Genomic DNA, 17,521 nt, shown 5'->3' on the forward strand with positions numbered 1-17,521 from the left:
CCTTGATGACTCTGCTTGGAAAAAAGGCATTACGTCACTGACTGGAGAATCTCAAAGCATATGTCCGGGCAGGTGACACACACATAGCTCAGGCTGTGATTGCTAAACCACTTCCACAGCCAAACGAGGAAAACCATCTCATGACCAGCTCTCAGGGGAATTCTCCGAATCTGACAGTCACCTCTAACTCTTCTGCCAGCTAAGATTAAGGGGTCTGTGATCAGTGATGTTACACTCCTCAAATGTGCATTTTTTTTTTTTTTGAGGCAGAGTCTTGCTCTGTTGCCCAGGCTGGAGTGCAGTGGTGTGATCTTGGCTCACTGCAACCTCCACCTCTCTGGTTCAAATGATTCTCCTGCCTCAGCCTCCTGAGGAGCTGGGACTACAGGCGCCCGCCACCATGCCTGGCTAATTTTTGGGGTTTCACTACGTTGGCCAGGTTGGTCTCCAATTCCTGACCTCAGGTGATCCACCCGCGTCGGCCTCCCAAAGTGTTGGGATTACAGGCGTGAGCTACCGCGCCCCGCCTCAAATGTGCATTTGTGATACCTTTTCGTAAATGTTTATTCAAATATTTATTCACGAATAAAGCAAGAAAATGGGATTTGTTTAAATTCAATTTCTAGGTCCAAGGCAACCTATTACAGCTGTCCCTAATACTGGACCTCCGGGTTGTCCTCAGTGCCACCTCCTACAGTGTCCTCAAACACCACCCCTACCATACTGAGCCCCCAATCTGTCACCCCTCCGAGCAATACTCCCCAACTTTCAACGCCCTAAACAGCTCCTTTGTTATCGCCAAGCACTAGAAACCCCTCATGTCATTCTTACCCCTAAAGACCGTTCTTGTCACCAATTCCCCATTCAGACTTTCCCTATGAACCGCTCTAAGCGCTCTCAACTATCAGCCACACCCCCAAACAGCCCTCAGTAAGAGCCCTACACTATCAGCCAGACGTTTCCCGCCACCAACGCTCCTGAGACCCCACTCCTGTCACCAGTTCCCCGAACATTCCTTCCTGGGGTCGCAGACACTGCTCACAGACGTCCCCGTAACCAACTTCATCACCTCCGTAGCCTAGGATCCTCCGAGGGGGCCATCCGCTGCCCCGCCCCTTTACGTGCGGCCCGGCCCCTTGGCGCGGCGTCCTGGCAAATAGCGCCGGAAGCCCCGCCCCCGACCGGTTGCTAGGCTCCGACAGCCGGAAGTCCCGCCTGCCGTGTAGTCGCCGCCGTCGCTGCCGCTGTTGCCGTCGTTGTTGTTGTGGTCGGTGCGCTGAGCTCCGCGGCTCCGAGAGCCGGTTCCGTCCCTTTCCCGCCGCCGCCATGAAGTGGATGTTCAAGGAGGACCACTCGCTGGGTAAGCACTTGGCCGTCGGCCCGGCTGCTGGTGGCCGGGGCGGCGGGTGGGCCCCCTCCCCCACTGTGGCGGCCCTGGTTCGGGTGGAGTGGGGCGGATGCCCTGCTCAGGTCTCGAGTCGCCCAGACCCTGGTGCCTGGGGCAGCCGCCTCCTGACCCCGTGTCACCCTCCGCGGGCCCTGCTGGGAGCAGTAGGGGACAGGACCGCGGCCGCAGGGACGCCGGAACCAGGGCCTGGGCGGTGCGCAGGGCGCAGGAGGAGGAGGGCCCGGGGCCGGAAACCGACCGGGGGGCAGGCGCAGCCGTCAGCCCTGTTTGTTTCTCCCACAGAACACAGATGCGTGGAGTCCGCGAAGATTCGAGCGAAATATCCCGACAGGGTTCCGGTGAGTGTTTGGACTCTCCGCCCCCTCACCTCGCTGTCACCTCTGTCGTCTGGGACCCGTAATAGGCCCCAGGCCATTCAACAGTTGACAAGTTGAGATTCCAGTCCCAGTTAATAGTAACTGACAGGCCAGACCGGGATGAGGCGTCCCAGGGCCGGGGCGTGAGGGGCCCGGGCTGGTGCTGTTCAGGGTGCCTCAGTGCTGAATCTCCCGATCTAGGCCAGCGAGCCGTCTGCAGCCTCGGGGCTCCCTGGCCAATTATGTAAGGAACGATGTTCTAGGACAGGGCAACAGGTCACTGCCACTTTTGGGAATGGTGGTGGAGCGAGACTGTCACTTTGGTCTTGGAAGTGGTACTTGAGTCTCAGGACGTTCATCTTTTACTTTGAGCCTCCATCTTTACCTAACTTCTAGCTCCGTTACCTCACCTTGACCCTGTCATCCTTGCCTGACCAAAATAATGTGAAAAGCGCTGAAAACCCTTCTGCCATGTTTTCTTCTTAGTCAATAATAAATATGATGTTATATTTCTTTCATGGTTGGGGAGACAGTTTTGTAATCTTTATTAATTTTTAATGGACATTAAGGCCTGTTATTGTAGCTCTTTGCTTGTGAATAATTCGTCTCAGGAAAGGAGTAGGAGGGACGGATTTGAAACTTGTTCAGAGAGGAGCAACAGGCCAAATGAAGAGCTTGGTTCTTGACTGGCTGAAATTCCAGGCATTCCCATTAGTCCATCCGTTCTTGTCTCCTGTGTTCCTTGGGAACACAGTAGTGTTTCTTGTAGTGTGAAGGTGGATCCATTCTGGGGTCCTAGAGTAACGGACCATGGATGAAATCCTCCCCAGATACTCTTAGGTCTGCCCAGATAAAATGTGGAAAAGCTTAGTAGTAAGGGCTGCATTTCTCTTACATAATTGACCACAGAAAAGCACTTACCGTTTCCCTATAACACATTTATATCAATTCTTAACCTCCAGAGCGTGTGGTTTATTAAGCCAAAGACATATTTTCTCCTGCTATGCAGTTTCCCACCCACCTCCTTGCCCACACTCTGTTCGTCAGCTCCTCAGCCATGTGAGGCCAGAGCCTCCCTTTAGGAAACGCAGTCCTGACCTCTCTTTACTTTCCCAGGTGATTGTGGAAAAGGTCTCAGGCTCTCAGATTGTTGACATTGACAAACGGAAGTACTTGGTTCCATCTGATATCACTGTGGCTCAGTTCATGTGGATCATCAGGAAAAGGATCCAGCTTCCTTCTGAAAAGGCGATCTTCCTGTTTGTGGATAAGACAGTCCCACAGTCCAGGTGAGAGGTGTTTACTAGATGGGCCCTCTGGTATTAGACATCTGGTTGGCTGCTTACGAAACTCCAAACCTTTGGAAGTCTGAAAACTCTTAGGGGTCCTGACTAGAAATCTGTATTTTGTGCTCCCTGACATCAGGGGCTCCAGGAAAATAATGGCTGCAATACATAAGAGTGCATTTTGGATTCAGAAAATAGAACAAGGCCTGGACTTTAAAAAAAATGATGAAACTCAGCCTAACATCTCCAAGAATCTTTTAAAACAGTTGAGAACTTATTTAGGCTTAAGCTATAGGTAGAACTGAGGCCTGAAATGAGGTTTTCTTTCCCGAAGGCAGTCCTGGCACGCTCCTCCACTGGGAGCCTGTGGGCCCTGCTGAGGCTCACTCAGTTAATCATCCAGTTTGCTTGCTTCCAAACTTGGTCAACTCTTTGACATTGTAAGTGTCTATAGCTGCCTGATCCTCAAGTGTGACAAAATGACTGCTGCACAGTAAAGGGCTCTGAAGTCTTTTTATAGACTCATACCTCCCTTGGTAGCACCTGCTTTGACTGTCAGACTATTGTGCTGCCTGGAAGCAATCTTTGGGACTGTAACTTGTGGCCTGAATGTTGGCAGAGGCATTAGAATTCCCCTTTTCTGTGTATTTGATAGCCCAGCTTTAGTCCCCTGTGGAAAGAGGAAAATGGAGGGGCTCCGTCTGACATCCTAGTCAGTCCTTTCCCATTACTGAGTGGGTAGTTTTAGGCCCTGATCCAGATTCTGGCCCCCACCTCTCCCCTGAGTGTGAGTTCCTGGCCACATCTTATCTTAGTGACCCAATGTAGGTTTCATATACCACCCCCAGAAGTAATACTTCTAAAAGTGAAGGCTTTCAGAAGCCCTGGAAACTAGCCCAATGTTGCCCACATAGGTTCCTGTTGAAAATCCTTGAAGTCTCCAGAAGAGGCCTCTGCCAAATTCCAGTTACTTACTTCTGTTAAAGGTGGAAAGCTCTGGCTATTTTTTGGTCTGATTTCCTCTTTCCCAGTGTCCTCCACCTCCACTTCCTGGTGTCTGATAGAAAGGCAGGGGAGAAATGGAAGCTCCCTCCCTAAGGCCAGCGTTCAACCTGAGGAGACAGCCCAGGGCCTGCCCACTGGACACCACTGGTCTGCCACAGCTGTAGCTCTGGAAGCTGTGGTGTTGCTTGAGGTGATCTTGTCACCCATAGGGCTCTTCCAACCTTCCTTCCCAGGCCTCTGGGCTGTGTCTTCACCTGGGGAGGAAGCCTTGGGCATCTGTGGTTACCCTGGGCTTTCCTTAAGGTGTTTGGGGAGGTAATCTTCTTTCATAACATCTGCAACTTCTGCAGAGTCTTGGTGACCCTGTGTTTCCTACTTCCCGGAGGTGGTGGCTCAGTGGGAGAAAGTAAGTGACTAGGACCTATGGCATTGAGTTTATTTTCCTCAATTCTGATTCTCTGGTTCTTCTCAAAGGAAATGAAGCAGGTTTCTGGAGACCTTCAGATTACTCAGATGGCTCCACAGTAATCTGGCAATTAAAATGGCTACAGGTCTTATCAACTTCCCCTCCCCCATTATCCCTGAGATAGAATTGGAAATGAAAAATGATTTTTCAGAGACTGCTTCAACCCATTTTCTCTCCAAGTCCCATTTTCCTTTCCAGTGTGGTGAGAATCAACCCTAAAGCAGATTACACTAGTAACTCAAGTCAGGATTTTAGGGCCGAGTAACCAGAAATCCAAGTCCTGACCCTTCAGGATTTAGTCACCAACTAGGACCCTTTTGCCCAGGCTGTCAGTTCTTTTGGCCCCAGTTAATGACTGTCACCCTACATTTAATGCAACTGTTCATTTTGGGGCTTTATTCTCAGAAAATTTTTTTTTTTTTTGAGACAGAGTCTCACTCTGTTGCCCAGGTTGGAGTGCAGTGGTGCAATCTCAGCTCACTGCAATCTCTGCCTCCTAGGATCAAGTGATCCTCCCACCTCAGACTCCCTAATAACTGGGATGGGACCACAGGTGCGTGCCACCACACCGGGCTAAAAATATAAATTTGTTTCTAAACAAAAGAGGCTTGTGACATCATTGGGCTTTATGCAAATGTAAATCAGCCATAAACATAAACAAAAAGTGCCACAGGGTCCTTCCTAAAGCTGGCTATGATTCAGCTTCACCAACTCTTCCCAAGACAATTTGCAGCCTCTTCCTCAGGTCTTTTCAGCCTCCTTAGGGAAGCATGGAGCCTCTCTTAACCTTCATGCAGTGCTTGCTGGCTTCAAAGAGTGGCTGGGGAAATTAGAGAAGGGATGAATTCAAGCCTGCAGGAGCCCTCCCTCTCCGATGACTGACTGGTCTGCATGAAGATCAATTATGTCTGAGGCTGAAGGAGAATAAGTTCTCAGTTATTTCTGCCTTGGAGTGAAAAACAGGCGGTCACCATGTAAAGTGTCATGATTTTTATTTAGAGTAGTTAGTATTAAATATTGATTCTATAAATAGAGACAGAGGCAAGTCCCTAAGTTTTACTTCCTAAATTCAAGTTCTTGTTTCATTTAAAGAAAAGGGAATCACAATGGCCTTTTCCCATTTAGCGTTGGAAAGTTGAACTCTCTGCTTAGGTGCCTGCATCAAGAATCAGGCCAAAAACGGAAGGGGAACCATGCCTTTGTTCAGACACAACTTCAGAAAAAACATCAGTGTACAGGTTTCCTACTCATGGCCTTGGAGGGGAACTCAGACCTGGCAGTCAATGGTCTTTGGTCTTTGTTTATTTAGAACATAGATAAGAGTCTTGTTAATCCCCTGTTTAAAATAGAAACAGGAGTATATCATTAAATAAAATATCTCTAAGATACTATTTGTTGTTGTTGTTGAGACGAGGTCTTGCTCTGTCACCCTGGCTGGAGTGCAGTGACACAGTCTTAGCTCACTGCAGCCTTGAACTCCTGGGCTTGAGCACTCCTCCCACCTCACCAGGCTGGTCTCAAACTCCTGGCTACAGGTGATCCTCCTGCCTTGGCCTCCCAGAGTGCTGGAATTATGGGTGTTACCCACCACACCTGGCCAGATATTATAATTTGACATTGGGAAACCTGTGCTGTTTAAGAATATGGTGTTTATTTGCTTCTGGATCTTAAAGAGATCTTCAGTAAAAGGAAGCTGTGATGTCTTGGAAATGAAAAGTGATTATCAGGGCAACGGAGACTGCTTCAAAGCCATTTTCTCTCCAAGTCCCATTTGCCTTTCCAATCTGCTGAGAATCCACCCTAAAGCAGCTTATACCAGTAACCCAAGTCAGGGTTTTAGGACAGAGTAACAAGAAATCCAAGTCCTGACCCTTCAGATCCCAATTAATGACTTCACCCCACACTTATTCATCCTTTATTTAGAAATGTGCTTAAAGCACTTGGATCATTTCTGGGTAAATACTTAAGGACAGGATATTTTTTTTTTTTTTTTTTTGAGACGGAGTTTCACTCATGTCGCCCAGGCTAGAGTGCAGTGGCACAATCTCAGCTTACTGGAACCTCCGCCTCCCAGCTTCAAGCGATTCTCCTGCCTCAGCCCCCGAGTAGCTGGGATTACAGGTGACCACCACCACGCCTGGCTAATTTTTTTTGTATTTTTAGTAGAGACGGGGTCTCTACTAAATACAATATGGGGTCTCACCATATTGACCAGGCTGGTCTCTAACTCCTGACCTCAGGTGATCTGCTGACCTTGGCCTCCCAAAGTGCTGGGATTACAAGCGTGGGCGACATGAGTGAAACTCTGTCTCAAAATCAAAACAAAAAAAGGAACAACAACCAGTGGTTAATCTTTATATTTTGGAATCTTGGGGAGCATCAGGGCCTTATTAACTTTGACTGTGAAGCAAGTGCCTCTCCAGGATTGACAGCAGTGGTCATTGCCCTTCCTCCTCCTACCACCTATCCTGCCCTGCTGGAGAAGAGATAATCCAAGGTCCAGTGGAAGCACATGGGCTCCAAAGCAGATGGGTGCCCAGGTGTGCTCATCAGCCCAGCCAATTCATGAGTCAACGTAGACCCCACAGCCTCCATGACCTGCCCTTGGTTGGGGTGAACGTAGGTTCTCTAGGGATTGGGCATCCACACAGTTCTAGGTCAGCCTTTCTCAATGCATAGAGCTGTTGAGTAGCATAAACTGATGTCTGTCTAGAGTCGCATGGCCATTCCTGATGTGGATCCTGCTGTAACTTTCCCTTTTTTATTGCACAGTTTCTCCACTGGAGAAATGGTTTTGCCTGGATCTATGTCCTTCAGTGGAGGGGTTGGGGAGAGGGCTTTAGGGGCAGTTTAAGTTCATTTTCACACAGTACTTCAGGGTCCCACTTCACCTGAGATTTGCTCCATAGCTTGAATCTACCACTGGCTTTACCCATTTTTTTCCTCGCCAGACTCAGAGCTTGGAAGGTGGCAGTGCCTCTGTACTCAGAGCAGCATCTTTCTCAGATGAATGCATGTGATACTTGATGCCACAGGGTGTGCATTTGTGTTAGGGACTGGAGGCCATCTTCAGGTGTTTTCTACAGCCACCTCCCAGCAACTTAGGCAGCAAGGCTTGGAGCTGCAGTGCTGCTTGCGAGTTGTCAGGGCATCCAGCAAGCCTGTGCAGCTTAGCTGGATAGATGCATTAGAGCTGCCTCCGTGCTTCAGGATCCTCAGGCATCCTAGCCTGCTCAGTGCTGTGTATAGCTCAGGCCTCCAAATTCTGAGGGAGAAGTTTATTTTCTCAGAGGTTTGTGGAATGTGTCCCAAACTGACACACCAGCCTTCTGCTAATAGACTGCCTGCTAGTGAGGGTTGCATTTTGTCTCCCTGCACTTCCATTTGAATATCCTTTTAATAGGACTTTTAAAAAATGAGTTAGTTTTTTTTTTTAAGTCTATTTGTGGCCCAGCTCATTTTGGCTGCAGGCCAAGTTATTCTGACTCTGCATGTATGCAGTCCGATCCCATAAGTGCTGTTTTCAAATCAGTCTTGCTTCATGAGACCCAGTAAAGCCTCAAAATTAGATGCATGTTCAGCATTGAGCATTGTCAGTTACCAAGTTCCTTGCCCAAGGGGTATCCTGACTATAAGGACACAGTGCTACTGCCAACTAAGTTTCCACATGAGGTTGTGTATCAGAAAAGGGGAAATATTGGATTCTTAAGTCATTAGGCACTAAGGCATCTAGTTGTCAAATTACAAGATCTGAAGGAGAGAGCCCTAAGACCTTGCTACTCAGCATGTGATGCAGAGACTGGCAGCAGTCGCCTTACCTGGGAGCTTGATGTTCCGATGATTGGTACCAACATTTGTATGAGAAGCACTGTTCTAAGGAAGATCTCTGCAGAAGGTACAAGGACTCTAATGTTAGGTCATCAGAACAGATCTAGCTGTTTGGACATTTGGAGGCAGCAAACCGTGGTGGTCTCCTAGTTTTTTGACCTGGAGTGAATTTAGAATCTCTGTGCCTCAGTTTTCTTATCTATGAACTATGGATTATGGTACTATCTACCTCATAAGGTTGTTTTGAGGATAAAGAGTTAACATATGTAATGTATGAGCAGTGCTTCGCACATACACGTTGCCATTATAGTTAGGATTTTTACTCTCAGCTTCTGTAGCTACTGGGGCACTGCTTAAACAGATTGATGAACCCAAGTTTTACTTAAAAGACAATGGAATCTAAAGCCAGAAAGGAATGGAAAGCCACATGATTGTGGGCCTCTTCTCCTGCCGAGTCAGGGCTCAGTGTCTCAGGACGTGCCTTCAACAGTAGCGGTCCAGTGGTCATTGTTCACCATGGATAGCATACACAGGCCTGGGGGTGGGCTGCTGGTGTTTATGAAGCTCCTCAAATGTTTCTAATGTAGCAACGGGATTTAGAATCATTGTATTAGGGCTTCTAACTTGCTAGAAAAAGAGCAGAACTTAGTCTGTTTGGGACCAAACTTGACAAAGGCACTATGGGGCCACTCTGAATTGCACACAATGTCTGCTACTGCATCTAAACGCATCTGGTAATGGCAGTGGGGAGATGTTATGACAGTTGTCATCAGGGTCACCCTGGACACTTGGACAAATGGAGTAAAGAGTTGTGGCAGTAGCTGTAGTTGTTTTCCCATTAGCCTCATTCTGAGGAGTTTCAGAGGAAAGTGGGGTTATTCTCTGGGCCTTCTCAACCACCAGGGTAAAAATCTTGGGACACTCAGCTTTTGTTCAAGCCCTTCTGCTAGTTTCTGGCTTGTCATTTCACTTCCTGGCTCGTCACTCCACTTCCTAATCACATAGCTTTTAAAGATGACCCTCCCTTCTCTCCCACAACAAAAGGTCCAGCATCTTCCTTCTCAGCCTGGCATTTAAAAAATATGCTCATGAGGCTGGGCGCGGTGGCTCAGGCCTGTAATCCAGCACTTTGGGAGGCAGAGGTGGGTGGATCACCTGAGGTCAGGAGTTCAAGACCAGCCTGGCCAACATGGTGAAATCTCACCTCTACTAAAAAAGAAAAAAAATAATTTAGCTGGGCGTGGTGGCATGCGCCTGTAATCCCAGCTACTTGGGAGGCTAAGACATGAGACTTGCGTGAACCGGAAGGTAGGGGTTGCAGTGAGCTGAGATCCTGCCACTGTACTCCAGCCTGGGCGACAGAGCAAGACTCTGTCTTAACAAAACAAAACATAGTGATGATTTCGTTGGTCTGGGTAGCGCTTGGGCGTGGAGATGTTTTTAAAGCTCTCCAGTAAGATTCTGATGCGCAGCCAAGGCTGCGGCCCACGGCTGCAGGTGTTGTTCCTCCCTCTACCCACTGCCCCCTAAGTCCTGTCCTGGGGCAGTGCTGTCAGTAGAAACGGATGCAAGCCACATATGTAATTTAAGCATTTTGTAGTAGCCACATTAAAAAAATAAAACCAGTTGAAATGTAACTTTTTTTTTTTTTTGGAGACAGTTTTGCTCTCGTTGCCCAGGCTGCAGTGCAGTGGCACGATTTTGGCCCACTGCAGCCTCCACTTCCCAGGTTCAAGCGATTCTCCTGCCTCAGCCTCCCGAGTAGCTGCGCCACCACGCCTGGCTACTTTTGTGTTTTTAGTAGAGACGGGTTTCACCATGTTGGTCAGGTTGGTCTCAAACTCCTGACCTCAGGTGATGCGCCCACCTTGGCCTCCCAAAGTGCTGGGATTACAGGCGTGAGCCACTGCGCCTGGCGGAAATTAATTTTAATGATATATTTTATTTGACCCAGTATATACATAATTTTATCATTTCAGTATGTAATCAAAATAGAGCTATTTTGCTGCATTTTGATACTAAGTCTGAAATCTTTTTTATGTTTTATACTGCACATCCCAATTCAGATGAGCCACATTTTCAAGTGCTGAATGCAGCTAGTGGCTACTGTGTTGTAGCAGCGATACAGGACATTTCAGTCATAGCAGAAATTTCTGTTGAACAGTTCTGTTCCAGGGAGTCCTTATTTTACAAATTCCAGGCTAAGAGATCCTCACAGGGAGCACCGTTTTTATTGTACAAGATGCCGATGACAGGTTGTTTCATATTCATAATCAGCCCTCCCCCACATTGTTACTTAATAATTCTCATCTACCCACACAGCCATCCGAGCTAAGCTTGCAAATGGGGCAGGAAGAATAGGAAAAAAAAACTCAAAACCTCCCCCTTCATAAATGTGGTATTCGTCCATGTTTACATGGAGGTCCCACTCAGCTCTTGAGGAGCAAAGCAGCAGGTGGGGCAGTCACTGCTTCCTCAGGTTGAGGCCTTGGACTGCTCCTTATCTTCCCCACTGGCCCTTGGTTTATGAGTCCCCCTTTTAAGGATCTGTTGTGACCGACCTATCTGGGCTAGTGACCTCAGATGTCTTAGACTGAGCATCTTACTACTGTTTCTGGTTGACCCCTCCACTCATGGTCTTAACACATTTGCACCTCCTCTCATCTCAGAGAGTACAGTCACGGGGCAGAGCTTGCATAGGGATCCAGGTGTTACTAGTCTTACTCTGGAGCTGGTCCAGCTCAGTTTCATGGCACAGAACTAGATTAGGTCTCCACTGTGCAGTCTGTTTTACCACTTAGGGAAAGCCAGCTTTCCTACCCACACACGTTTAGTTTGAAGACTATCTATTTTTGGAAGGTTCTTTGGGAGGTTGGGCAGGCTTCTTTGGATCCCAGATACATTTACAGCTTTTTGCATTAAGTGTGCGGAAAATAACTTCTCTTTGATGATGATGATACAGATCTTTGGGGGCACAGGGGTTTAGCTGGGGAGCTTCTATGATAATGAACCCAAACTACTGTTCCTTGCTAGGGTCCTTTACCCACACAGAGGTGAGCCTTTCAGGTTTTTCATTTTGCTTAGTTTCTTCTCTCCTCCTTGGTATTCATGTGTTAACCAGCCAGAGTCCCCTGAAGGAGCTGGCTTCTTTAAAGGATTTACTTGGGAGGATGTCAAATGGCTTTGTCTTCTGCAGACTTCATTTATTTTAATCTTTTTATGGCTCCTTTCTTTTTCCTTAAAACAGGATTATAAGCACACAGCAGGTACTGACACCTGAAGTCTTTTCACTAAATTCCTATCCTCAGGCCATCCTTTTTCTCCTGAAACCTGGACTCCAATTTTCAATGATTTTTTTTTGTTTTTCTCTTTCAAGCCTAACTATGGGACAGCTTTACGAGAAGGAAAAAGATGAAGATGGATTCTTGTATGTGGCCTACAGCGGAGAGAACACTTTTGGCTTCTGAGGGCCATTGCTGGGCTAGGTGCACCGTAACTGCTTGTGTATCTTGTAAATAGCCAGCCATTTTCAGTTATTATACCAGAACCTCTTCACATAGACCTATTAGTGCATTTGTAACTGGATTTATTTCTTAATATATTGGAAGGTTTTGTTTCCTTAGATTAGTAAATTATCATACAGAGTTTTATTTTGAGTTGTTCTTTCTGTGCACTGTCCTCATGGCTGTATTATCCAGGAAACTTGTCCTTCTGGAAATCATATTTAATGATATTTCTATATCAAAGTGAGGTAGGCGCGGTATTAAAGTGAAAGGGAAGGTGATACATTTATTCTGGGTTATGCTTGAAGTGTTAGATGGCTAAGTATTAAAATTATCCAAATTAAATCCTTAGCAGTCAGAACACTTGCTTCACTAGAATATGCCAACTGCCAATCATGTTGGACTGAGCTAATTTGTTCCTCTTTCTGAAACTATTAAGGTAAATAATTAACAATAAAAATTATCTCATAAAGGCATTGCACTGTGGCCATGTCCTTTATTCACCTCCTTTTGGATGGGTCGGAGAAGAGGCTCCTACATCTGGCAGGTCAGGAAGAGGGCTTGTGGAGGTCATGGCTGCACATCCTGGGACCGGGAGCCGTGGCCAGGGTCATAAGGAGAGACATTGTTTTGAATAACTAATATGTTCACATGATTGAGGTATCAGGACAATACAAAAAGGTATACACCGAGAAGGCTTGCTCCCGCCAGCTTCCTAACCACCTCTGCCCTTTATGGGAAATTACTTTTACTGGCTTCTTGTTTCTTTTCAGTATTTTAAAAGTAAATAGGATAATTTAAAGGATAGTATAATAACATAGTAAAAAGGATAATTAAATATGAATACATATCCTTACTGTCTTTTCTTTTTTTTTTTTTGAGGCAGAGTTTTGCTCTTGTCATCCAGGCTGGAGTGCAGTGGTGCAATCTCAACTCACTGCAACCTCCACCTCCCGGGTTCAAGCGCTTCTCCAGCCTTGCCTCCTAAATAGCTGGGATTACAGGCATGTGCCACTATGCCTAGCTAATTTTGTATTTTTAGTAGAGATGAGGTCTTACCATATTAGCCAGGCTGGTCTCAAACTCCTGACTGCAGGTGATCCACCCACCTCAGCCTCCCAAAGTGCTAGGATTACAGGTGCCCACCACTACACCTAGCTTGTTCTTTTTCTTTTATCTTTTTTTTTTTTTTTTTTTTGAGATGGCGTCTCGCTCTGTCGCCCAGTGGCATGATCTCGGCTCACTGCAAACTCTGCCTCCTGGATTCACACCACTCTTCTGCCTCAGCCTCCTGAGTAGCTGGGACTATAGGCGCCTGCCATCACGCCCGGCTAATTTTTTTGTATTTTTTTTTTTAGTAGAGACGGGGTTTCACCGTGTTAGCCAGGATGGTTTGGATCTCCTGACCTCGTGATCCACCTGCCTTGGCCTCCCAAAATGCTGGGATTACAGGCGTGAGCCACTGCCCCCAGCCTCTTCTTTTTCTTATACAAAGAAAACATATACTTCTACCTACATTGCTTTCTTTCATTTAACATTATATTTTAGTGATCTTTCCATATCACTTCTGTGCATCCTTTTAATGTTCCTGCGTTCTTTAAGGTACTGCTTTCTACTCCCTTCTTCCTAAAAATCAAGATTAGATTTATCTATGCCCATGAGTTTCATTTCTCACAATTAGTATAGATGTGTAGGCTTGCTAGGACACAAATACATTTGAGAGGAAATGCTTAGTTACTTTCTTAAATCTTCTGCAGACATACTGTGTTGGTGGCTAGAGCACTACACAGACAAGAGTGGAGAAACCAGGTATGTCCCAGCAGTCTAAGAACATGTAATTAAAATGACTCACACTTTCCATTGGAGAAGAAACCTTTAACTTTATTTTACCAAATTATATAAGTAGCTCATCCAAGCTCTCTACTGATGTCACCTTTTCAGTTGGGATCAGAGGAAACATTCTTAATTTGTTACAAACATCTTGTTGGGTCTTTACCAAACTTGAGCTAATAAAATCTGTTTCTCTTTGCTGATAGTTTCACACTAAAAGCAGTTAGACACTGACCTCAGAGTGAGCAAGTAAAGGGAAAGCGAGCTCTGTGTTACTAAAGAATCTTATTTGCAATGACATACTCCCAATTCAAACTGGCCTTAGCATTAAAAAGGCAGTTTATTATTTCGCCTCTCAGAGGGATGGTTCACTGGCTTGAGGTGTAGCTAGAACCAGGGATCAAATAATAACATTAAAACTCCATCTCTTGGTTTTGTTTTTCTCTGTGTTCATGTGATGGCAAAGATGGCCCCATCTTTGGAGTTGCTTAGCAACTCCAGTGGAAGGAAGAACATCTTTTCTGAGAGCACTAACAAAAGTCCCTGAGAGGTCTCTGGCCTTGCTTGGACTACCAAGCAGTCCTGCTTGGGGCAGAGAATGGTGAACCTCTGCCTAAACATATGAACAGAAATAGGATTTTACAGAAATGGAGGAGGGGTGGCTTCCCAAAGGCATTTTGATTATTTGTTTCACAACCACAAACCCACAAATGCAACCGAGAAGAAAATAGCTAAAAAGAAGAAAACCAAAAGGCAAGTATCGCTGAAGCCAATCGTGGTTTTTTGTTGTTGTTGTTTGTTTGTTTTTTGAGACAGAGTCTTGCTGCAGTCGGCCTGGGCTGGAGTACAATGGCACAATCTCAGCTCACTGCAAACTCCACCTCCCGGGTTCCAGCAATTCTCCTGCCTCAGCCTCCCGAGTGGCTGGGATTACAGGTGCACGCCACCATGCCTGGCTAATTTTTGTATTTTTAGTAGAGACAGGGTTTCACCGTGTTGACCAGACTGGTCTTGAACTCCCGACCTCAGGTGACCCACCCATCTCAGCCTCCCAAAGTGTTGGGATTACAGGCGTGAGCCACCGTGCCCAGCCATGTTTTTATTTTAAGTAATTTATAGTTAGCACTTATTAAGCACCCTCTAGATACCAGATGATTTACATACATTATCACAATCTTCAACAAGCCACCGTAAGATAGGTAGTGAAGTTTCCACAGCCACACGACTACCGAGAGGCAGAACTGAGACACTAAGTGAAACTGAAGAAGAATGACGTGGTTGGCAATGTCAAATCATTTCATGATGTTGTTTTTTTCTATTTATAATGTGCCTGGGAGGACTCTGGCCTTGCTTGGCGTACCAAACAGCCCCACTTGGAGCAGGGACTGGTGGTAGGGAACGGTGAAACCTTCTTAACCATGTAAATGTAGGATTATACAGAATCCTACAGAATAGGATTAATCATGCTGCATACTAGGGCACAAATACAAATAAAGTACTATCCTGTCTTCCAGGAGGTTTCCGTCTGGCGGTAAACCAACATGTAAAGAATAATTACAAAGCAGTGTTGTAAGTGCTGTAGCAGAAGTACTGGAACAGAGGCCGGAGTAGCTATCGGCTACAAAACAGACCATTGAAGAAAGCAGCACCTATTTGGAATATCAGTCAATAAAAGTGGATTTGTCAATTTTGCCTTTAAAATGTAACATCTAAGTGAAGATTTAAAAAGTTAAAAAAAAAAAAAAGCATATATTCTTCCCCCAAACCCTAATCCTCAAAGACACTAGACTTGTAAAATTGTACAGATGAATTTTATCAAACTAAGGGACCCCTTTCTTAAACTGTTTCAGAGATTAGAAAATGAATAATTATATTCATTTTGAGACTTAAAATCTCAGTGTTAAAACTTTATAAAGATGGTATAAGAGAAAAAGTTATAGCTTTGTCTCATCGACATATAAAAATCATATATATACATTTAAAAGAGATGGGGTCTCACTGTAACACAGGCTGGAGTGCTGTGCTGTGATCGCAGCTCACTGTAGCTTCGAATTTCTGGGCTCAAGTGATCCTCCCACCTCAGCCTCCTGAGCAGTGCCTGGCCCCCATGTTTAAAATATAACAGCAATGGCCTGAAAAATGAACTGGATGAGCCATGACTCTATAACGGTTATATATGAAAAAACAGATTCCTATATTACACATAAATTCAAGGTGGATTAAATATCTGAATATGAGACGGCCTGGTGGCTCACACCTGTATTGCCAGCACTTTGGGAGGTTGAAGTGGAAGGATCCCTTGAGGCCAGGAGTTTGAGCCCTGGGCAATATAGTGAGACACTGTCTCTACAAAAAATTTAAAAAATTAGCTGGGCCCGGTGGTGCATGCCTATAGTCCCAGCTACTCAGGAGGCTGAAGTGGGAAGCTCAAGCAATGAGCCCAAGGAGTTTTAAGGTTGCAGTGAGCTATGATTGCACCACTGCACTTCAGCCTGGGTGACCCTGTTGCAAAAAACAAAAACAGGCCGGGAACAGTGGCTCATACCTGTAATCCCAGCACTTGGGAGGCCGAGGTGTGTGGATCACTTGAGGTCAGGAGGTCAAGACCAGCCTGGCCAACATGGTGAAACCCTGTCTCTAGGGCGGGGCGTGGTGGCTTACGCCTGTAATCCCAGCACTTTGGGAGGCCGAGGCAGGCAGATCACAAGGTCAGGAGATCCAGACCATCCTGGCTAACACTGCAAAACCCCATCTCTACTAAAAATACAAAAAATTAGCCAGGCGTCATGGCACACGCCGGTAGTCCCAGGTACTTGGGAGGCTGAGGCAGGAGAATTGCTTGAACCTGGGAGGCAGAGGTTGCAGTAAGCTGAGATTGCGCCACTGCACTCCAGCCTGGGTGACAGAGTGAGGCTCTGTCTCGGAAAAAAAAAAAAAGAATAAAGAATAAAAAGAAAGAAAAGAAAAGAAAAACCCTGTCTCTACTAAAAATTAAAAAGCCAGACGTGGTGGTGTAATCCCAGCTACTGGGGAGGCTGAGGCAGGAGAATCTTTTGAACCTGGGAGGTGGAGGTTGCAGTGAGCCGAGATCACCGACTCTCGACAACATCAAAACAACAACAATAAAAACAAACCACCCAGTAGAAAAATGGGCGAAATACTTTTAAACTGAGATTGGAAAAACGGAATAACCACAAATTCATTTTGAGACTTACAAAATCTCAATGTTAAAACTTTATAAAGACAACATGAAGCCATGCACAGTGGCTCACGCCTGTAATCCCATCCCAACACTTCGGGAGGCCAAGGTGGCAGGATCAATTGAGCTCAGTTTTTAAGGCCACAGTGAGCTATAATCATGCCACTTTACTCCAGCCTGGGTGACAGAGTGAAAGCCTGTGTCCAAAACAAAACAAAACCCACAAAAACAAAAAGACAGTGTAAGAGAAAAAAAAATTATAGCTCTCATTTATCAACATAGATAAAGTTTTTATTTTTTTCAAGAGATGGAGTCTCGCTCTGCCACCCAGGCTGGAGTACAGTGGCGTGGTCATATCTCACTGCAGCCTCAAATTCATGGGCTCAAACAATCCTCCTTCCTCAGCCTCCCAAAGTGCTGGCCAGGCTTAAGCTACCATGCCCGGTCTAGCATTTAGATCTTTAATTCACTTTAAATTTATTTTATGTATAATTAATATAGGAATCTACTTTTTTCATATGTATATAATCATTATTTTGTTAATTCCCACAAAAGAGAAAACCTAACAGGCCAGTAAACAAAATTCTTAACATCATTCAAGACCACTGTCATTGTACCAACTCTAGAATGTGCCATTCAC

The 17,521-nt window shown here is 45.9% G+C and overlaps 3 protein-coding genes across 11 annotated transcripts in view; 2 read left to right on the forward strand and 1 right to left on the reverse strand.

Moving 5' to 3' along the window:
* GABARAPL2 (GABA type A receptor associated protein like 2) overlaps window positions 1–12,328 on the forward strand; it is a 625,498-nt gene extending 613,170 nt beyond the window's left edge. For 4 of the 9 annotated variants that reach the window (XM_050772826.1, XM_050772825.1, XM_050772823.1 and 1 more), the window contains exons 2-5: window positions 1,256–1,360; window positions 1,691–1,746; window positions 2,881–3,053; window positions 11,726–12,328. In XM_050772826.1, coding sequence (XP_050628783.1) covers window positions 1,327–1,360; window positions 1,691–1,746; window positions 2,881–3,053; window positions 11,726–11,816 — 354 coding nt within the window. In that variant the 5' untranslated portion in view covers window positions 1,256–1,326 and the 3' untranslated portion in view covers window positions 11,817–12,328. Of the gene's footprint in view, window positions 1–1,197; window positions 1,361–1,690; window positions 1,747–2,880; window positions 3,054–11,725 lie in introns of those variants that run through there. The other 5 variants (XM_050772820.1, XM_050772818.1, XM_050772821.1 and 2 more) reach the window with 3 other exon arrangements.
* The window catches only part of CFDP1 (craniofacial development protein 1), a 934,470-nt gene that overhangs the window by 286,457 nt on the left and 630,492 nt on the right, over window positions 1–17,521 (reverse strand). The gene's annotated exons all lie outside the window — the stretch shown is intronic.
* The window catches only part of CNTNAP4 (contactin associated protein family member 4), a 990,511-nt gene that overhangs the window by 14,751 nt on the left and 958,239 nt on the right, over window positions 1–17,521 (forward strand). The window lies entirely within an intron of this gene.

The sequence above is a fragment of the Macaca thibetana genome, chromosome 20, assembly GCF_024542745.1.
Source record: "Macaca thibetana thibetana isolate TM-01 chromosome 20, ASM2454274v1, whole genome shotgun sequence".
Classification (NCBI taxonomy): domain Eukaryota; kingdom Metazoa; phylum Chordata; class Mammalia; order Primates; family Cercopithecidae; genus Macaca; species Macaca thibetana.